The 22,081-nt window shown below is 44.5% G+C and overlaps 1 protein-coding gene across 6 annotated transcripts in view; it reads right to left on the bottom strand.

Moving 5' to 3' along the window:
- Positions 1–21,241, bottom strand: part of LOC111940938 (uncharacterized) — a 776,486-nt gene extending 755,245 nt beyond the window's left edge. The window contains exons 1-13 of one of the 6 annotated variants that reach the window (XR_015280791.1): positions 20,687–21,241; positions 19,838–20,022; positions 15,928–15,994; positions 14,030–14,134; positions 13,035–13,288; positions 10,880–11,004; positions 10,659–10,749; positions 8,657–8,924; positions 7,709–7,962; positions 6,083–6,207; positions 5,045–5,135; positions 2,862–3,176; positions 1,195–1,500 (exon numbers count right to left, since the gene is read on the bottom strand). Coding sequence is in view for 3 of the 6 variants with exons in the window: in XM_086868724.1 (XP_086724850.1) it covers positions 1,426–1,500; positions 5,045–5,135; positions 6,083–6,207; positions 7,709–7,962; positions 8,657–8,924; positions 10,659–10,749; positions 10,880–11,004; positions 13,035–13,288; positions 14,030–14,134; positions 15,928–15,994; positions 19,838–19,966 (1,584 nt within the window). In the remaining 3 variants the exon portion in view is untranslated. Of the gene's footprint in view, positions 1–1,194; positions 1,501–2,861; positions 3,177–3,230; positions 5,136–6,082; positions 6,208–7,708; positions 7,963–8,656; positions 8,925–10,658; positions 10,750–10,879; positions 11,005–13,034; positions 13,289–14,029; positions 14,135–15,927; positions 15,995–19,470; positions 20,023–20,686 lie in introns of those variants that run through there. The other 5 variants (XR_015280794.1, XM_086868725.1, XM_086868727.1 and 2 more) reach the window with 5 other exon arrangements.
- Between the last annotated feature and the right edge of the window lie 840 nt (positions 21,242–22,081).

Genomic DNA, 22,081 nt, shown 5'->3' with positions numbered 1-22,081 from the left:
GGCAGTGTGGTCTGGAGTGGATGACTGAAGAAGAGCCTTCCCCACTTTCAAAGAACACCAAAGAAGACATAAATGTAGCTTTGCACCTTTAAGAGACTACTGACAACTCAGAAGGAAATGTTGAGCTTTCTCACCGGGTCAAAAGGAGGGGAATCTTCCAAATGTGTTGAGGTTTCAGAAACTTTATTTATTTGCAATCCTACCCTACATTCCTACTCTACAATCCTACTCTAAGGTGGAGTGTGGAGTAAATGGTCCTGTTGTGATTATCACTGTCTTCTCCTTTCTCTTCTTCACTGAAATGGTGAGTGGCACCAGGATGGAAGCAGGCTTAGATGATGTTACAGGTGTTCGATCACAATATGTCACAAGATCTCCTTAGGTACAGGGTTTCAACATTGTTGGCATGGAGACAATTGAGGAATTTAAAATTGTATATTGCAAAATATTCTCCAAGGAAGAAAGGGGCATTCAAAGCCCCTTTGAATGTTCCCAAATATTGTTCTCCCTCAGTCAATTTCATATCCTTCCCCAAAAGAATGGCATTGCTGGCCACAACCTCTACCCTGTCAGCTGAATAAATAAACAGCATGACTAGACTTCAAAGTCCCCATAGGTCTGTGCAGGAGTCAACATCTGTGTGTCTCTAGAAAGATTGGTTGTGACCGGTCATTTTAGAGCAAACTACAAAACTGGCAGGGAATAGGGACATTTTAACCCAATTTCTCTTTAAAACCTGTTGAAGTACCTTGCTTCCAACACTCCTCTATGTGTTTTACAAAACATTTGCAAAAGATCTGCGTATTCCTTGTCTCATTGATAAAGTGAAGCCATGATCTTCAAGCCGTCCTGGGAGCTGCTTCAGCCGACAGCTTACAGCAGCCCATATGCATTCCTCTGTAAGCCCCCAAAACAAGGTGATTGGGGGATGGGGTTGTCCAAACTTCTACGCCTTCCACCACTTAAGGCAAAGAGCTTCAATTAACAAGATGGGTCAGAAAACAAGCTTATTCTCATCATTAAGGGTTTCCGTTTTTACATTGCTTCTTAAAATGTGGACAGCTTCATAGTAGAGGTACTGGGCTTCCACCCTCTACGGATCAAATTATTTCAGTGGCCAAAGCCAAGTCTTGAAGGAAATAATTGACCAGAAGAAAGCCGCTCCAAATATGATAGAAGGGACAACAAGAGGAGTTAACAATAACACAGCTTCTTTATTGTTGAAGTTCAGTACTAAATTCTATAATCTTAGACAAACTAAGCTTAGGTTCTAATCATAACTAATCATCTCCTCAGTGCTAACTTGAAGAATCCTAAAACAACTAATCTTCTTTTTGAAATAAAAAAGCTGGAGTTCATAGATTCTCGTGCTGAAGCAGACAACTGCTGCCAGGACTCCACTTGCTGCTTGCAAAATTCAGATCCTCATCGCTGAATGTGGGACAGCTTCTTGTGGAGATACTGGCACCCGGTCTTCATCTCAGAGTATCTGGGGCTACCCTATGAAGGAGAAATCCAAAGAAAATTAGGGACTTGTAAACATTTCTGCAGAGTTTAGAATTTCATGTCCTTTGTTTTAAAATAGCCTTGAGGCAGACTCAGAAGTTTTCAAGCCTGGCAGGTCTGATTTTACTCATGACAAACAGTAAAAATACACTCAATTGGACTCCAGAGATTTCTTTCTCTGTGAGCCACCACCGTTATTCTACAATTGTAGCATTTGTAATACAGACCTAAAAACAAACTCCAGACATGTGTGAAACCGTAACAACAAAAAGCCCAAGCCACATCAGCCCCTAAGGAGGGGAAAAATCATTAATGTTTGAAGCCACTGATGGGAGTAAAACCTTCTTCATTCCCTTCTCCCTCAAATCAACGTGAGTGCAGTTTATCAAGCTCATGACACAAATCCAAGATGAAGTGGCAACGAGAATAATAGATAACACTTCTCAACACTGCCACATCAGTGCTTCTGCTCTTCTAGGCCTGGTTCTTTTTGGATGACAAAATCTCCTTCCACATGGGAACAAATCCTTCAAAGCACCCTGAGATTAGTATTTACAAGCAGTAAATTTTTAACAACTTGAATTTCAGTGCCAAGAGAGACAATCACTTGTGCCAATGATGCATCCCAGGCCAGATGCACTTGACCGGTGTGCTGCATGGTTTTGAAAAGAAAACTGCAGATGCCTTTCAACATTTTGGGAGGTCCCAGAGAAACAATAGTCTGGATTACTGGCTTTTGCCCAGTGACATCCCTGACATCCCCTAGCAAGAGCCCCACCACAGGCCTCCCTCAACTGCTCCCCTGCAGGGCCCAATTTGCCCTCAACCTTCCCATGGAGCATCCCTGGCTGTATCCAGTATGAGCCAGGGCCCTGCCGTGCCTGCTCCGAAGGCCGCAGCCGCTGCCCCAGAGCCCGAGGCTGCAGGAGGCCTGACTGCCCTTGCCAACATCACAGCACTGAGAGAAGATGAGAGCAATTATTTCCAGTGCTTCATACCACACACACACACACACACACACACTTCCCCCTCCCCTCCTGCACTGCAAATACCATGAGGGGATGCAGCACCACTGCTGCAGCTGACCCTGGGCAACTGCACTGCCGGAAGGAAGGGCCTTTCCAGGCCTAACGTGTCTTGCTGCTCATCTCAGCATTTCCTCCTCACCCTGTCCCACCCCTCTCCTCTTTCTTTCTAGCTCCCTAGTCCACATTTACTGTTAAATAATGTCTGTACTATTGACTCTGGAATATGGTCTTTCTTGCACCTTCATTCAGGCAGGGACTTCTCTTAATAATAAAATCTTTACACCACGGTTATCCAGAGTTAAGCTGGGAAAAGCAGCACATTAATACCTTCATTGAAATGCAAAGGACACTACTGCTTCAGTCTCCCCAGTTCTCTTCACGTCTTTTTGGACTTGGTAGTCTTCTGTGCACAAGTGTTGGGATTCTGGAACCCCAATATTTGTCTCTGTCTTAAATCTTACGAATGCAGGGGGAAATGGAGCCAACATTTGGAGACAGCTAGGAGGTGGAGTGGGGCGTCAAAGCCAGCAGCCAGGAAGAAAAGTGCCCACCAGCTCCTGGCTGGATGTAACTGGGCTACTGGTCAATCCTCTGCTTCTTGCTCGTCACAGGACTGGTGAAGCCAGAAGGCCGAGGCTGTTTCTGCAGCAATACAAAAGAATTCATTGATCTATGATCAGGATGATCAGGTTTTGCTCCAATTCTAAAAAAGCAGCATTTGTGAACTGGTAGTGGTTGAAAACACACCTTTCTTAACTAAAAAGAGCTGTCAAATACCGAAGACGTGCAGGTAAATGCCTGCTCTATTGCATTCCTAGTTTCTCATCTTAGGACTTACCAAGTCCCTCTCCAAGTCTACTGCTAAAAGGCTTGGCAAGGTATACGCTCCCTTCAGCACCTCCATCAAAGCCTCCCAAAAATGGGGAGGTTTTGTCTAGCTCCTAATTTCTGCTTGTACACACCAGCAAAAGACTCGGCTTTTGCTGTCACACACCCACATGGTTTACTGAAGAGGCACCTGGCTGTTTCATGCTTTTATGTGTTAAAGACAAGATTACTGCTTCACTACAACATCGCAGGAATACAGGGTGTGATGGTTGTGAATTCTCATCAGGATGAACAAAGACATCGGTCACTTGTCAAGAAATTCTTGTGCTTCTGGTGCAACTGCCTTCACTCCAACTTGCTTGTTAGCTTGCTGGCTAACAAGCCCTTAAATTTGTACAAGAAGGTTTCACAAGTGGTGACTAAGGAGTCCTTAGTTTTCCTCAGTGCCCTTCAATCATCTCTCAGCTCCTCCCTTCTCAAAGAAGGACCTTCTCAAAGGTGCTGGCTCACAAGACACAGCACACGGCCACAAGCTCCCCACTCCCACTGCAAACCTCAGGGCCAAGGATGGAGTGGAACAGGACAGCTGTGCTTTTCCCAGGCAGAATGCAGGGGGAGAGAAATTAAGGCAGAGAAGAGAGAGACAGAACAGAGAGTATTACATATCTGTACATCCTGCTTTGTTCCTGCCGTGTGTAGAGGGCAGTGTTGGAGTAAACAATGAGATGAAAGAAAGAGAGAGGGAAAAGAGAGTGAGAAGGCCCCATCTGCCCCACCCAGGCACAGCCTCTTCTGTGTGGTAGTTTGTTTTTTGACAGTTTTGACACGCATGCAGAGCCAGCCCTATGAGCCCTTCTCCAGGGAGTGAGTTGAGGGTGGGGACTGAGCTCGACTCCATCTGCAGAGCAGAAAGTTGGCTCAGGATGTTGGAAGATGATACAAAATTTAAAAGTTTTTGTATCTTTAGTCAGTCTTGTTAGCCTTTGCTCCAGGGTAATGGGATCTTAAGGTTCTTTTCAAAGGATTATTTCATCGTTCAAGGTGTGATGACATGAACATCTCAACCGACTGGGACTAGCACCTAAGATACACAAAAGATAACGACCATCAATGATCATTAACAACCATCAACTCTAAACATCAGCACTGATATGATCGGAGACACCCAGTCTGGAAAAGACTGATAAGAAATAAGAGTGAGGACCAAACTAGCTAAGAAACCCATAACCAATAAGAAAACAAACACTAAGAACTCCCTAACTTGGAACCAATGAACACTGAACCCTGAATTTCAGTGGATTTTGACTGAATAAATATCTGAAAATTCTAGTAAAGGGTCACGTGCCATGGAATTATTTTCTCTGCACACCCAGGCTATATGAGGATGAAATTATTTCTCTTGCACATCCTGGCCAGAATAAAGTAATGACTTGATTCTCTAATGCTAAAAATGCTGTTGAGGGGTTTGTTTTTTCCCACAGCTTTGATGACAAAGACAGTGCTGCTCCATCCCTGCAGGAGCCTCTCCTCCTGATCACAACCTTCCAGTCACAGCTGTTGGAATGTCTGAGGCAAAACATGCTCAGGCTTGCTCCTGCACATTCACATCACAGGTTTTACATCACCAGCAAGTGTGCTAAAATATAACACACAGTACAGAATGTTAAAAATGCACTAAATACCTGAGCACGTCTTGTTGGAGCGCCTGTCTCAGAAGGTCCAGGAGATGTTGTGTGGATGGTGCTGGCGGCATTCTGGGATGGAGCTGTTTTTCTGTATGGGGAGGCCAACATTTCAGGTTGCAAGGACTAAATATCAATTGTCATAGTTCTTTCTGTCGGGATTTTGAGAGGGATGCGACCACAGGGAGATGTCTTAAAACATGATTTATTATTCTTCTACAGTCTCATGAAGCTGTGAGAGTGTCTTCATCATATTCACCTGATGTTCTTGGTCAACAGTCACAAGACCACAAGTTACAAGGTTTTTTAAAGGTTAATTAGCCAATAAACTTCTGCCACAAAAGAATGTTTCTACTTCTACACCAATAATTCATTATTTTGTTTTGTAAGTCTTTGCTGCAGTGTGGACTTTCTTAACCAATCATGTAATGACACACAAAACTACTTGTTATGTCTTAAACTTATTACCTTTAGAACTACTCCTGTATCTTAACTTTAAAACCATAAAACTTTCTACTACCTAGCTTAATGTCTTTTCTGTCTAAACTACAAGCCCACATTCTTACTTATGGTTTTGAATCTGGAAGCATTCTCCAAGATCTTAAATCAATCCCTGTGCTAATATCTATGTCTAAGCTTGCATTTCCAAGATTTTGAGAACTTTCTGTGCTTGGAATTCCCACACTTTCCTTACAGATAAAACAGATGTTCAGTGTCAGAACTCAAGGAAACAGCATGAGGATGAGTTGAGGGAGCTTTAGGCTGGATATCAGGAAAATGTTCTTGCCCCAGAGGGTGCTTGAGCACTGCAACAGGCTCCCCAGGCCAGTGGTCCCTGCCCCAAGAACTCAAGAAACTTTTGGACAACACTCTTTGGGCATATGGTGTGATTCTTGTGGTGTCCTGTGCAGGGCCAGGATTTGGATTCCATGTCCCTAATGGGCCCCTGCTACCTCAGCATATTCTAAGAATCTAGGCTTAATTGCCCTGGGCTTTTTCTGAAAAGGCTCTTCTCCTTCCCCTAAAGACTGAACTTACCTAGAAAGAATTAACTTCAAATTCTTTCTATCGATTTTACTGTAGCCAGGCCAATCGATCTGAAGGGTCTGAAATAGATGTTCCTTCAGACTGAAGGAATTATCCTTTGGATTCAGGTTGGCTACCTACAGGCAGACATTTTAAAAAACACAGGCTCATTATGGTTGCTATATGCAAACTACAGAAATACAATTGGTCCTGAACAGCTGTTTGTCAGCACCCAACTTGAACTAAACAACGTCCTTTGGTACAGAGATCAATTATCCCTCTATCATGAGAGTGTTAAGCCATATTAAAATTGCACCAAACAGAAACAACCAAGTAACTGTATTCATATCAACCAAGTGTTCCTTTGAAATCAACACTTAGTGCTACAGTGTGTAAGGAGAGGTGGTCAGGTCCACAGTCCCTCTTCATGAGTCAGAGCCAGGATTTGTTCCAGCAAAATCCTGCCATGAGGAGGCCGTGCACATGCCTCGCTGTATTCCTTTGAAAATAAATGAGGTTCATATCTTCCTCAAAGCAAAGTCTACTCAAAAAGGTAAAATGAGGTAGTAAAACCTCTAGACCACTGACACCAAAAGTGCTGGCTTAGATTTCATCACCTGACACTGGTTCAGAGTTGCATAGAAAAGCCCATGGGGAAAGTCTCTACCAATTTGACCTGAATAGCTCATCCACACAGCACCACCATCTGTCACAACTTAGACTTTTCTCCTTGAAAACGTGATAAACGTTGATAATTTGGGTCTCTGTTGATGGCTGTTTTTCCACAGCTTAAAAAAAAAAAGTAAAAGTAACAAAGATACCCAGAATTGAGAATACACTTTTTAGAAGCAGAACTAAGGTGGTGTTGGAAGCAAAGCAAGTGTGTGGGTATCAGATCTCAGCAAGCTCCGGCTGCTCATTTTATATTTACACAGAATAAACCCCCACTTGCTCTGATGTCCAGAAAAGCCTGAGCTAGGCATTTCAGGGTGTAGTGCTGCTCACACAGTACCTTGAGGCAGTTCACACCTCCTGCAGGAAATTGCCTGCAAGGAAATCATTAAACATTGCAATGGAAACGAGAATATGTTTTCACCCTTGCCCTTCTAAGGAGCTGATCTTCTAAATTTTGTAATCAACTTGAAATCTAAATGGACTACTTCAGATGGGATGGCAGAACATGGCTCTCATGAAACTGTGAATTTGTGTCTTCAGGGTGATAAAACCCTGCCACTGCCCTGGGAAAGCACAGCAACAAAATTCACAGGTTCGTGGAAGGAGTTCTTCAAAGTCAGTGTGGGATCAACTGAAACTGTATCCATGTTGAATCCGACTCCCTTGACGAGGTTCCAAAATACTTTTTTCATAGCTAAAGAGGAACTGTTCCTTCTTGATATATTAATGCTTGCATAATTAAGCAACCAGCTATGTGGATGGGGAATATTTAAAAAGGAAGGAAGGAGCTATTGCATCTTTCAATGGGTGTGCATCTTAAGAATGGCTGTGATAAAATAAATACCAGTGGAACTTAACTCAAAGGAGTATTGGAAAAGTCTCTAATTTAAACGGGTGAAGGAAAATGATGAACAGCAGAGCAGCATGATGGAAGAACTGCTGGCACAAGCTCCATGATCTCACCTGCTGAAGGATCTTTCCAAGGGAATCCTTGTCCTTTTGCCTGACTCCATCCCTCTGCAGGCGAGCAAGTAACTCTGGCTCCTTATAAGTCCTCAGAGCAAGTAAATGGATCACCCTGTCCCTGTAGGGTCGGCCGTAAACAGCAGCGCAACCACTCCAGTCAATGTCTGCAAGTCTCACAGGCATCATCCTCCTCTTCTCAGGCACAGGACCTGAAGTGTTTTGCTGGGCTCCTCTGACCTCTGCTTTTTCTCCTAAAGGGATGGAAAACCAGAAACAAATAGTTCAAATTGGAGGTTTGGAGAAGGCAAGGAAGTTGATTCAAAAGGATGTACCAAGACGGTTGAACCTCTATTTGTCTGGCATGTACAGATCTCTAAGAATCCAGATGGTAAAGCATTTGAAAGAAACGGTCCTTAAAAGCTGGTACAGGACTGATACTGGAGAGGAGGTTTTTATATACATTCCTTGTATGCATGGTACTTTTATATGATTTCCCCAGTTTGTAAGCTCAAGCACTGAGCTATGTCAAGAATGACATGGACAGAGGCATTAAGCGCACCCTCGGCAAGCTTGCCAACACCAGAGGCATGGGATGCCATCCAGAAGGATTCTGGAAGCTCGGGAACTGGGGCCCTGGGACCTCATCACATGCAACAAGGCCAAGTGCAAAGTGCTGCATCTTTGGGGTTGGGACATGCCCTGGCACCAAGACAGGCTTGGGGATGAGGGTAAAAGCATACAGATATCCAGTAAAAAAATGAAACGGAAACATATCTCAAAGTTATCAACTGGTTTAATACCCTTTGGTTTAATACTTGGACTGGGGGACTCCTTTTCTGCCTGGGTCCTGCCCTCTGCTCGTCTCTTTGGCTTCGCTAATGGCAACCATTTTATTGAAATATGAAGGATGGGATTTTTTCACCTTATCTAATTCTGTTTTCTCACCTCTGAACTTGGGAGTCTTCCCCTGCACCCTGGCAGGCACTGGGATTCCAGAAGGAGTCTGAATTTTATCTTTTTGCTCCTGAGGGGTGGAGGTGAAAATGGAGCTGACACCTGGAGACATGTTGAAAGTGGAACAGGATGTGGAAGGCAGGTCCAAGGAAGAAGGAGAGTGGCCACCAGCTGCTGGCTGGACATCACTGGGCTGCTGGTCAAGCCTCTGCTTCTTGCTCATCACGGGACTGATAAAGTCAGAAGCCAGAGGCCGTTTCTGCAGAGATGATCACAATTAGTTCTGCTCCCATTCTGAAAAAGCACCATTTCCAAGCTGGCAATTGTTGAAAACACACCTTTCTTACCTAAAATGGCCTGTCAAACAAGGAGGTGCTGCAGATAAACAAGTTCTCTATTTGATTCCTACTTTCTCACCTTACTAATCCGCAAGTCCCTCTCCCGGTCTGCAGACAAAAGGCTTTGGGAGAAAGACACTCCCTTCAGCACCTCTATCAAAGGCTTCCCCAAAATGGGGAGCTCAGGTTAGTTTTAGCTCCCTGTTTCTGCTTAGACACACCAGGAAAACACTCAGCTCTTGCTGTCACACACCCACACCATTCACTAAAGCAGCCCCAAGAAGTCGCCAGTGCGCTGCTGACCACAGCGTGTCCAATGCAGAAGTGTTAACTACAGAGAGTAGCCCCAGTCTGGCTGCAGGTGTCATTCCTGCTGTTCTCCAGAGGAAGCCCTCCATCACAGCCTCTTCTCCACCGAGCTCACACTGCTCCCATCCAGGTACATCAGCAGCTCTGAGCAGGAGTGCCAGACATGGCTCTGTGCCAGCCTGCTGACAGAAATCCTGTGGGCACAGGGATGGCTCAGAAAAGGATGCTGGTGCCCGCAGCATTTCCTGCTCTGGCTGGAACAGAGCTAGGGAAAAGCAGAGCTGTGTCCTCCCTCCGGTATTTAAAGAGAATTCTTTAAGGTATATAAAGTGCACCTTTTATGTAGTGTTTTCTGAGCTTCTTTCAAAAGATTTGCCTTGCCCTCTTGTATTGGTAAGAAAACAGGCCATCTCTTGATCTTAAGCCTGAAAAGTCAGAGGTATTCTCTGATGATTCAGAGTTCCCTCCTCACACATGGGATAGCCTGAATCAAAATGGGGGCCTAAATGCTGCCTAGGGCAGAAAAACAGGATACCTACAAATGCATCACTACTGTAATTTGTCCTTACTCTAGACTTCCCTAAGATTTCTATTCAAGCAGTAGCACTGGGATGTCCGTGCATTGCAGCACTCGGCCAACACCAGGTAACCGTAGACTTAAGGCCTGCTAGTCAAGGTGAGGAGAAATGGATCGTGGGAGTTATGATATTGATGTTGTAGTTCCATATTAAGCAATGTTTCTAATTCTTGTTTCTGATTGGTCATTATTGGTTTAGATAAAAGGTTATGTTCAGAGTTCCTGTTGATTCTTGTATTATATATATAGTTATGTTTCCCCCATTTTGGAGTTCCTTTTGAGCAGACCCCATACCACATGTGCCTTCAACCGTTGTTATTTTAGCCATTAAAATTCTTTTGTTTTCAGGCAACCCAGTTGACCCGTTCTTCTGTTTACCACACTACTCCCGGCTGGCCCGGTCCTGAGGTCACAGAAACCGAACGGCAGCAGTGCATGTTTTAGGAACTAGAGCTGCCAGATTTTCAAGAACCCTGCCCAGACACAGCCAGGTACCAAAGACATGTATGTACACATACCGTCCTTAGCTTCTATGCCTTCTAACTTCCTATGTCCCATCAGAAACAAGACATGGGTGCAAGCTTGCTGCAGGCTTTAACATTTCAGCTTTCATCTTGGAAAGTAGACAGCAATCCCATGAGAAGTACACGCTTCAGGTTTTTATGTTATGAAGACAACACTGCTGCTCCATATCACAGTTTTGACACCAAGAGCAAGTGGGATAAAACATAATACATGGTAGAGATTGTTTAAAAAATTCACAAAATACCTGAGCAGCTCTCAGTGGAGTATCCCTTTCAGAAGGTCCCAGAGATGATGACTGGCTGGTGCTGGCAGCATTCTGAGATGGCGCTGTTTTTCTGTAAGGATGGTCCAACATCAGGTTACAAGGCAAAGATATCAAAAATCATAGTACTTTCCTCACAGGGAAAAGAGACCTTCATTTCCTAGAAGGTTTTCTGAAATGGTCGTTGTCCTGACTGAACTTACTGAACAAGTGTGACCTCCAACATCTGTCTATCTCTTTCACTGTAGCCAGGCCAATCTTCTTGAATGTCTTTCAAGAAACGTTCCTTCAGACAGAAAGCATTCTCATTTGCATCCAGGTTGGCTACCTGCGGGCAGACATTTAAAACATAAATGTTCATTACACCTAAATGCAGACCACTGATGTAAAAATGCTACTGCAAAGCTGGAAAGAAAATCACGCACCAGTTTTCCAGGACCTTTTTTCAATGTGAAGAACAAAGCAGCTGTCATGTAAGAGGCAACAATATTAAACAAGCGTGGTCCATTTGGCCTTTAGGAATTTGCATGTAATATCAATTTTGGTAAATACCAAACTGCTGCAAGCACAGAGGACATGTACACTCTGAAAAACTCGCCCTGCACCAGGTATCCAAGTTGACAGCTCTGATAGTCAAGGTGCACTATGCCAGAACTCTCAGTCTTCACCATTTAAAATACATGGAGAGGCCAGGTTTTGCCTGTTTCCTTTTTTTTTGGAGCAAGACCTGAAGAACACCATCTCCATGGGCAAATCCATATTTTGCCACCCTCAGGAGGACACCTGCTGCCATCTTGTTTCACCCAGCTGCATTGCCATGGCAGAGCACAGCCTGGGCCTGTAACGAGGCATGTTTTCATCATCCCATGAAGCACCACTTCATGGTGCACGGTACATGGGAAGAATGTTGGCATTTGTCTCCACAGACAGAAGTGCCTATCTTTCTCAAGGTTCTCAAGCCTGCTCAGAGGAAACTACAGCTTCCCATGGAAGATTTGTAGGCAATAACCTACCTAGAGCTACACCTCAACACCTTAAAAGTAACAAAGATACCTACAATCAGGAATTCACTTAAAAACACAATTCAGGACATTTTGGAAGAGAAGGAAGGCTGTGCATATAAGATCCCAGCAAGTTCAAGCTACTGGCTTTTCCTGTAGAGCAAAGAAAATCAACACCACCTCCCTATGAAGTTAAGAAAAAGGTGAATAATAGTTTTCAGGATGTAGTGCTGTTCACACGGCCCTTCAGAATGCAAACCAACAACTTCAAAATCTCCTTAAACATTGACAAGAATAAAGAGAAAGGAGAAAATGCTTTCACCTTTTACCCCCTTAGGAGCTGGGCTTTGAAACCTTATCATCAACTTGAAGAAGAAATGGGCTACATCCATAAGGATGGCAGAACATGGCTTTCATGAAACTGTGAATGTCTCCAGGGTGAAAAAACCCTGCCAGTGCCCTGGGTAAAGACAACAAATTTCACAGGTTCAAGGAATGAGTTCTTAACAGTCACTGTGGGAACAACTGAAACCGTATCCATGTTGAATTTTCCTCTCTTGACTAGGTTCCAAAAGACTTTTTTCATAGCCAAAGACAAAACATTCCTACTTTATATATTATTGCTTGCCTAATTCAGCAACAGCCTATGTTCCCCTATGGAAGGGGAATATTTAAAAAGGAAGGAAGGAAGGAAGGAGCCATTTGAGTTTCCTTCAATCAATGTGAATTGTGTGAATGACTGTGATCAAGAAATACCAGCGGAACTAAAAGGAGAAGTGGAAAAGTTCCTGAATAATAATAATAGGTGCCAAAGAAGATGAAGAGTCAATCCATAGGACAGGAAAGAAACCCTGGTGCTCAAAGTTGGGCCACCACCTCTATCATGTAGGATTTGCTGGGAGCACCCTTCCCAGGAAGGCATTTCCCACAGATCTCAGCAGAAGCCAAGTACCATTGAGAGGCCACCAACTCCATTCTAATGAAATACTGCATAGGACAGATGAGGTTACCAAATTGGTCTCCTCAGATATTTGTCCCAAGGTATTTTAAGGGCAACAACAAACTATTTCACCCAGTTGAGAGTTTCACCCGGTGAAGTTACTCCATGAAGCAGTTAAACAATGCAAGGAAAAGCGAGAGGATGAAATAAGGCGTAAGAAGCAACAGCATTACAGAGTTTATTATTGCTAGCTATTCTAGCAAAACAACACCCAAAATGCCCCAAAAATTTAGAAGGTGTCTTTTCTTTCCTCACGCGGGCTTGCAGGTGGGGAGAAACTGGGTAAAGTTTCTAATTGAAACCCTAAAATAAGACAGCTAAGACTCAGCATTCCCAGCACCAACTCCATGATCTCACCTCCTGAAGGATCTTTTCAAGGGATCCTTTGTCCTTTCCCACAACTCCCTCTCTCTGGAAGTGGGCAAGTAGCTCTGGCTTTTTGTAACTCTTCAAAGCCAGCAAATGAATCACTCTGTCTCTGATGGGTCGTTGAGAAACAGTACTGAAAAGTCTCCCAAAGAACTTTGCAGGGTTCGTGGGCATTGTTCTCTTCCTCTCAGGCACAAAATCTGGAGTGCTGTGTGGGGCTCTCCTGAGCTCTGGTATTTTAACTGGAGTAAAAGAAAAACAGAAAAAGAATTGTGAAATGAGGGCTTGGGAGAAGGCAAGGAAAGGATGTACCAAGGCTGTTGAACCTCTATTTGTTCAGCATGTACAGATGAATCAAGATGATTACAAGAATCCAGATAGTAAAAGCATGAAAAAGAAACAGTCCTTAAAAGCTGGTAAAGGAAGGATACTGAAGGGCAGGTTCTTATGAAAAATTCTTTATGTGCGTAGTGTTTTTGTATGATTTCCCCAGTTTGTAAGCTCAAGCACTGAGCTATGTCAAGAATGACATGGACAGAGGCATTAAGCGCACCCTCGGCAAGCTTGCCAACACCAGAGGCATGGGATGCCATCCAGAGCGACCAGGACAAGCTTGGGAACTGGGGTGGCCCTGGGACCTCATCACATGCAACAAGGCCAAGTGAAAAGTGCCGCATCTTTGGGGTTGGGACATGCCCTGGCACCAGGGCAGGCTCGGGGATGAAGGTGGGGAGGATTTGGGGGTGCTGGTGGATGACACGCTGGGCATGAGCTGGCAGTGTGTGCTGGCAGCCCAGAAAGGCAACTGTGTCCTGGGCTGCAGCAGGCAAAGTGTGGCCAGCAGGTTGAGGGAGGGGATATGACACAGCAGGCACTGTTTTGAAACCAGGAACTCGTGCTTGGTAGCTGATGGAGACTTCATGAGTATTGGTAATTGGAAATCCCGGAGCTTTGTCTCTTCCATCAGACACACAGACACTGACCTTTCTTTACACGTTCCTTCAATCTTTCAATGTAGGTCCAATTTTTAATGCCTTTCTCCTCTTCCTGTTCCTTTGACCAGGCCTCTCTAATATTCGCCTGCAAACCTAACCACACAAACATCACAGTTAAATTATTTACAACCCTGTAAACTTGCCTGTTGTTGAGTGAAGGCACTACTAATGTTTTGAGAAGTTCAATCCAACGTAGATACAGAAACTTCCCACAGCATTCAAGCAAAACACCTCCTAAAACCATAGCCCTGGATGACTTCTAAAAAAAATTACCTGAAACCATAGCCAAGCATTAGGTAAGAGTTCTTCACCCAGAGGGTGTTCAGGTACTAGGACAGGCTCCCCACAAGACTGTTCATGGCACCAAGTCCACCAGAGCTCAGGAAGCATTTGGACAAGGTCCACAGGCACATGGTGGGATACTTGGGGACAGAGCTGGACTTGAATATCCATGTGGATCCCTTCCGACTCAGCATATTCTCTGATTCTGTGACAAATCCCAGTCCCTAACTGATACTGCATGGAGCATGCTGCAAAGGCACCCAGCAACCAGACCTGTCTCACGTGAGTTTCTCAGTGCCAGCCCAAATCAAAAGCGGCCCCAAGTTCCACAACTGTCTCACTACTGCCAAATATTAATATTAGTAGCTAAATATTAAATATTCCCTTAGGATCTATGGAAACCACCACCAAGAATCACACAAACCATCATTCTCATGTGAAACAGAATGTCGCCAATGAGAAATTCTGAAGTTTAATTTTTGTCTCTCCAAAAAGCTGTGATGATGCTGCCGTAAAATGCTCTACCCTAAGCTAAGGCAGGGCAAGAGCCACCCTTTCAGTGGCAGGGATGTCCCTGCAGGCAGGTGACTGCAGCCAATGCCAGGTGAGAGCTCGTTTTTCTCAGGACACCTGGCTCAGCTCACTGCTGCAGGCAGCACCACTGCGTGCCTGGAATGGCAATGTCCACCTTGTGTCTGCCTGGAGCCAGGCTCCCTGGGGAAACAGCACTCACAACAGATTAAGAACAAATGACACCACCTAAGCACGTTGTGATTTGTGAGAAATTACAAAACTCATGGGGAAGACGACATCATTACTTTCCTTTCACTTGCCTTGAAAAGAACCCAACACGGTCTTGTGGCAACAGACACTTAATAATGACCAAGACAAAAAATTAAATCAAGCAAAGTTTTGCATATTGGCCTGATGAAATTCTCTATGCAACTTCCTCAAAGTCATTTTCTTTCAATTCCCAGTCAAGGTGGATGGTTTAGCACAGTACCTAGGTACTCCAAAACCAAAACATTAGCCACCGAGGCAGTGAATTTAAGTGCGTGCAGTGGTCCAAACCTTGACTTCAATGCTCAAAATTCCAACCAGTCAAGCAGTGTCGCCCTGAAAACTAAAGCCTTCTGATAATGTTTTCATAGTTCCAGTTACTTTCCCATGAAAGTTCTATAAACATAAGTTGTTTATCACATTCCTTCTAAGAAACGTCTTTTGATGGATGTTTCACATGGCCAGTGTGCTTGGGAAGGTAGTAACTTAATTATCCAATCCCTGGTCATTGTCGAGAATCTATAAATGCTAGAGTCAGAAAATAAAGGTTAGTTCTTTCCTGTTCTAACACTGAAAAGTGTTTGTGTCAATCATTTCTGTGTCCTTTAGTGACAAAGCAGTATGGGAAGAAGGGAGAACTGGCAGGCTTTCTCAGGGGAAAAATGGCTGAATGCAGTGACAAGAGATTGCAAGGCTGACCTGAGGACAAACCACCTATAGCTGAGATCTCTGAACACACCCCAGTCCCACAAATATGCTGCAGAAATGAATTACCAAGTTTCAAATCTTGCAGACATTAAGCAAAATATGAAAAGCAACCATACCTCCAAGTGGGTTATACAATTTGACAACCTGTGCACTTGCACTGTGTGACGCCTCGCTGGCATTTGGCTAAAAGGAAAAAGAAATTTTTTGTGAAAACTTCAGCCTACACTCCATTACTGCTGATTAACCAGGCCCTTAATTTTAAACAGGAGCTGTATTTGAAAAGGTTTGCTCTCACATCACTACAAAGGGCTGCTTTGACACAATTCTCCCTCTGAAAGCAGCCAGCTACAACACTGCCCTGAGAGAGCGACCGTCACTTAGTCTCGAATGTAGACAAGCGTTCCAGTAGTAAGCCATCCTTTCCCAATTGCTGGAATTTACAGCCACAGGCTTCCCTTGAAATCAAGTGCCTGAGTGCAATTGAACTGGCCAGCACTCAGCTAACAAACCTGGCAAGAGTGGTTCACAAAAAGATCGCAGAGTTGGGGCAGAACCTGACACTGGGATTTATTTGGTACTAATGAAGAGCATCCTGGAGTAAGCTCCAAGAACAACTTCAACTGCAAAATATGAATTTTGGTTGGTAACAGTCATCAAAACCTTTCCCTTTTCCTCAGCGCCCCATGCAATTATTTGTATGATGGGAAATGGCAACAGTTTATCCTAGGTTAGTCAGATGTAGCAATATTTGGTAACTCATCACTTGGTACAGAATGTGCTTGTGGTGGGTTTAGAGCATTAGCTAAAAAAATCACCAGAAAACACACTCATTTCTTGCTGTGAGATATGGATTAGAAGAAGAGCAAAACAGGCTTAAAACTTAAAAGGAATAAAGAAAGTTTATTAACAAAACTACAAGAATAAGAAACCAGAATAAAGCCTCCAGAAACCCTTTTGTTCTCCACTACTCAACCTTGTTCTCCTTGTTCACATGACAACATAAAGACAAAAAAAGAAACCAAAAACCTGGTGGTTAAAACAGTCCCAACTTTCTTTTCATCAGTCTTTGTAGAAAAAAAGAAGTTCTCTTCTGCCTAATTATGGAGTTTTTCACAAGAAAAACATGTTCTCATGGCTTTCTATTTCTCTGATGCCAGCTGCCCAGAAACCCTGCCATCACTCCTTTCCTCCCATTTCACACCACTCTGAGGTGTGCTCTTGGGTCATGATTCAAGGGGTGTCATTTTAAGGATGAGTTCTTCAAAGGCAAAAGTGCTCTTCATCTGTCTCTGTGATCATCTCTGGAAACAGAAGTTTTCTCTTTGCCTCTTAAGGGCCACAAATCTTCAACAGCTATCACTTCTCTTTCTCTGTTCCAGCATCTCATAGGATACACAAATACAAATCATACTTCACCATTTGCTCAAATCTACACTTTGAAATACTCCATTCCCCCCAAAATACTCTATCATGAATTAAAGGAGGTTTTTTTTCAGAACACTATTGTCCATCTCCATAGTTTCAGCAAAAGAGTATTTCAGCTTATTAAAGCATCTCCTTATTTCTCTCCCCCCTCTGAAGCTTAATTCTTTTCTTCACTGTCTTTGATAAGTTTATGTTGTGTCTTTACATGTTGATCACTCTCTCTCTTCCCCTCTCTCTGGCAAAAAAAGGATTAATCTGCAAGCCTCATCTGGGTAGTGAAAGGGTTAAAGTCTTGCCCAGGCCTTGGGGATGGTCCTGGCATCTCTGCCAGAGCAGCGGCTGGAGCTGTCTGCGATGGAAGATTTTTCATGGCTGCTCTGGAGAGTGTGGCCACTATCTCATCATGCTGCAAGTCAGTGGCTCTCTCTCTCCCTACTCGGCAGTCTCTGGTGAAACCCAGCAGCAGCAGAAACTGCAGCCGAGCCAGGGACCGGCCTGGCCCAGCAGGCCCGCTGTACAAGGCCCAGCGAGCCCTCCGGGAAGGGGCTCTTGACACTTCACAGTCTCCATCCTCCCCGGGACCCGCAGAGCTCCGGCCAGCCCTGCTTCCCACCCACCACAGCCTTGTCCGGCCTGGGGTTTGGGGGGGCAGGCTGAACCGGAGCCTTGTTACCTCTTCAAAAGCCAGAAACCAAAGAGAGCAAGAAATTCCCGGGCTTAGGTCTTAAGGTGGTGTTCACAGGTTGATCTCACTTTTCAACGGCCAAAACTACTGTCAATTCTCAGAAATGGCCAGTTATTGGCCAGGAGAAAAACTCCCATCAGCCTCCAGCAGCTTTAACTTCCTTAGGCGTTTCTCTCGGTTTTTTAAATGCCAATCCATCACGGTGCTGCCTTCCATTGAAGCCTAAAAATCACTAAAATATCTATCGGCATAATAATATTTTTTAACAAAAACAATCTACTGCCATCCAACTGCTTCATTCTGAAAGCAAAATTGACTGACAGTGAAGCTAAAAAGCTGTTCACCTGAAATTTGCCTGAACTTTTCAAGAAATAGGAGTATCGCTTGCAAAGGTCTGTGAAAGCAATATTCAGGAGTCTTTTAGAAATCCTTCTTTGCTTGTGAGGCTGTTCCTTCTTCATCCATGTTGCTGTCATTTGCACAAAGTGCTGCCTCAACACAATTCCATTAATATTTCTGTTTCAGTCATCAGTACTGGCAGAGCTTAGGACAGGGACTGGGCATGAAGGGGAACAGGGAGTCACCTGAACTTCACATCCTCTTACATCAGCTTAACAAAGGAGTATGCTCTAAGATATTTAGCAGAACCCCCAAGACAAGGAACAAACTAAGAAAGCCAAAGCAGCAACTGTGCTGAATCAGCTCCGGTGGGACAAAAGGGAATTCCAGCAGGGCAGACCATGGCCACCCACTCCAGAAACCTCTCACTAAGAAGAGAGAGACAGAACATGCAGACTAATTAGCATGAGGAGTGACAGGATCGTTATGTGCATTTTAGAGAAGCATGGAAACCAATCATGTAAGGTACCAAAACATAAGCTTGGATTACTTATGCAGCTTTTCATTGCTTGTTTAGCCCACATTTTTTTCCTGACTAATTATTTTAATTAACTTTGTAAGTAATTGTTCAATTATAAGCAGTATATTAATCATAAGCACTGTATCAGTCTTAAGCATTGCAATTTTCTGCTTTAGAGAGTAGGTAGCTAAGAGTCTTTTGGCAGTCTGTTGTCAGAGCTGGATTCTTACATCACTAAAAAATTTTTCCTAAACTAACCCTCATAACCTTCAGTGAACAAAACCTGAGGCGTAAAAGGCTGGACACCTGGAATGTACCCTTCATAGTCCTCCAAGAACATGTTGGAGTAAGCAGAAGACAAACACTAATAAAGACATTTCAGCTTCAAAGCTCAAAACAACTTGTCTGGGAAAAAGATAGTAGACAGAATGAAAAATATGGACTAATTAAAATAAGAAAGGAGACATCAATGTCCAATACAAGATAGAAGACTAATTAATGAGGAGAATGATATAAAACCAATGAATAGCAATTTCTTTGTTTGCTAAAAATGTATCAGTAAGTGGAAAAGCTTTGAAAGTGGCATGCATGTGGCTGAAGTTCTTCACTATGCAACAGAGCCGGGAATAAAGTAATGCCTACTCCTAATACTAAAAAAATTACTGTTCAAGGGCTTCAGTTATTCCTTACATTTTCAATGGCGCTGGTAAAAACATGGAACAATGAGAAGTCCATGCATTTTGGCCAAAAGCCAAGCCCAGAGCACAAATTTCCTGAGTGTCACAGCATGGGGAACGTCCAACTTCCACCGGTGCCTCTTCCGTGTCATCTCTGAGAGCCACTTCCATCAGACAACCTTTCACTTCCACTGGCACCTCCTCTGTGTCATCCCTGTGAGTCGCCTCCACCGGGGCAGCTGCCTCCAAGGGGTCCCTGGAGCACCAGAGGGGCCCCAGCCCTGCACGGCAGGACCCGCAGGGCCAGCAGCACCTGACACCAAAACCATGGCTAAGGCCCACACGGTGTCAACCCACAGAGCCCAACAGCCACCCCTCACCTGCTGGTCCTGGGACCTCTGGGTCACCCTGAGGGGCATTGCAGTGGTGCTGGGGGCCCTGCGGGACGCAGTGTGGATTGGAGCCCTGCGGAACATGGTGGATCGTGCCCAGGCTCGCAGCTCGGCCATCCGGCTCTGCCTTGGCTGCTCCCGCTCCCACACAGCCACTGCTTCCGTTGCAAAATCTAGAGAATGTAAAATTGTTGTTAGGAAAAGGTGTTCTTTGCTGTTTGCCCTTTGTGGCTTTCAAGGCTCATCAATGAGAAGGGAGATTATTTCCATGGAACAGAAAGTAGCCAACAAGCTCTAAGTGATGGCCAGGTGTCGGAAAGAAAAATTACTTCTTGACTGAGTTGCCTTTTTAAGGTGTAGGGCTTGACAGGCTTCAGTGACCTCTGACCTAGGGGAGGTTAGCAAGGCTTGGAAAGAAGGATGTACCACAGATGGTGGACAGAAAGAATACAGAATTTATGGGCACAAGGACATTTGGCAGAACCCCCAAGACAAGGAACAAACTAAGAAAGCCAAAGCAGCAACTGTGCTGAATCAGCTCTGGCGGGGCAAAAGGGAATTCCAGCAGGGCAGGCCACGGCCACCCACTCAAGAAACCTCTCACTAAGAAGAGAGAGACAGAACATGCAGACTAATTAGCATGAGAAGTGACAGGATCATTATCTAACAGTAGAGAGAATACTCATTTTGAGGAGAACTAAGTAACTTGCAGTCAATGAACACTAATTCCTTTATCTGATAAAATGTATAAATACTAAAATGTTCTGATTCTTGTGGTGCTGGCTTTGTCAATTTACCACTGCGCCCCCCTTTCTGAACAGAACTGTAAAGAATTACCTCCACTCAGTGCGTGGATTGGCCTCTTGAACAACTTGTGCTAGAACCAGCCAATCTGGGGCAACACTCCCTAGCACTCTGACACCTCCGCTCTCGCTGCAGCCGCGGAAGGGTCTGAGCGGGCCTGCTGTGTGCTGGTGACAACAGCCACGTGTCCTTGGAAACGGGGAGTTCCATGCTCCAGGCTGGGCGGGATGTCACTGAGGAGTGGGACGTGACACGCTTGGGGCAGAGGGAATTTTAAATGGGCAAATGTGGGGAATGCCCTGCCCTGTCCCATGACTGACTCAGCTCATTTCCAAGTGCAGAAAGGGGTTCTCCAGCCATCCCAGTTGCTGCAGCTGTGCAACCCAGGGCTAAGAGTATTTCTGCACAAAAGTACTGTACTTGGCTGTCTCTGAGGTGAAGGAGCAGCTTAACACCTCTAACCAAGGCAGCAAGGGGCAGCCCTCCCAGCACTGGTCAGTCCTGCCGTGGGCCGGTCAGTCTGTGAGGCTTCGAGCATGTACACGGTCACTCAAATATCACCTCTTTGGCAAAACCCCGCAGACCTTTCCTCATTCCAGCCTCCTAAAAGGAAGCAAGCCAGCAGCATGCCCAGGCCCCCATGTGCTCTGCAGGAGGAGCTGACACTGGAGGCGCCAGCACAGATCCTGAACATAATTACAGGCTGATATTTGCGCTGACTGCAGGTGGCCATTGAAGTTACTGACACATGTGGAAACATATTTTATACTCTGTTTATACTTTCATTTTCCCCATGATTTAAACCTGGCACCAAAATAACTTGTCCAGTCATTACAGGGAGAACGAATAAAAGCTTGTCATTGAAAATGTGTCGAATAGTACTTTCCAAAGCTCATTTCCCATTTCTCTCTTCCCATTTCTCATTTCTCTTTTCTTCAAGACTGTATCCATATCTGCCAGTGTCTGGTCTCCTGGCTTCCACACTCACAAGGTCAGCGTCCTTCTGGGAACGGAAAGGAAGAAAGCAAGTTGTCAAACACCAGAGCCCAGATCTAGAAAAGAACTGTGTCCTTTTTTTTGGGAGTGACTGGATGATGTTGATTGTGGATCCCCAATTATGGACGATTGGAAAAGCCTTTGTATGAACCATCAAAGGAATCCAAGGAGGTGTGTTGAGTTTGGCGGGAGAAAAGCAGCACTCAGTATGAATGATCAGCAAGTCTCATTTATTGGTAACTCTAAAACCACATATATAGCATCAATAATTAGGCTCATACGTAGTGCAAAAGCAAGCTCATTCTTGGATATTTCATTTAAGGTCAACTCCACCTAATTCCACATTCCTGTGATCGCTCATCTATGCTGAATTCACATTCTTCTGATCACAGCATCCTGTTCTCAGTTAACAGTTATCACTAAGGTCTTCCT

This window comes from Cyanistes caeruleus, chromosome Z (assembly GCF_971803275.1).
Source record: "Cyanistes caeruleus chromosome Z, bCyaCae1.hap1.1, whole genome shotgun sequence".
In the NCBI taxonomy this organism is placed as follows: Eukaryota; Metazoa; Chordata; class Aves; order Passeriformes; family Paridae; genus Cyanistes; species Cyanistes caeruleus.
Note: the sequence above shows the minus strand (reverse complement) of the source record. Positions and strands in the feature narration are given on the sequence as shown.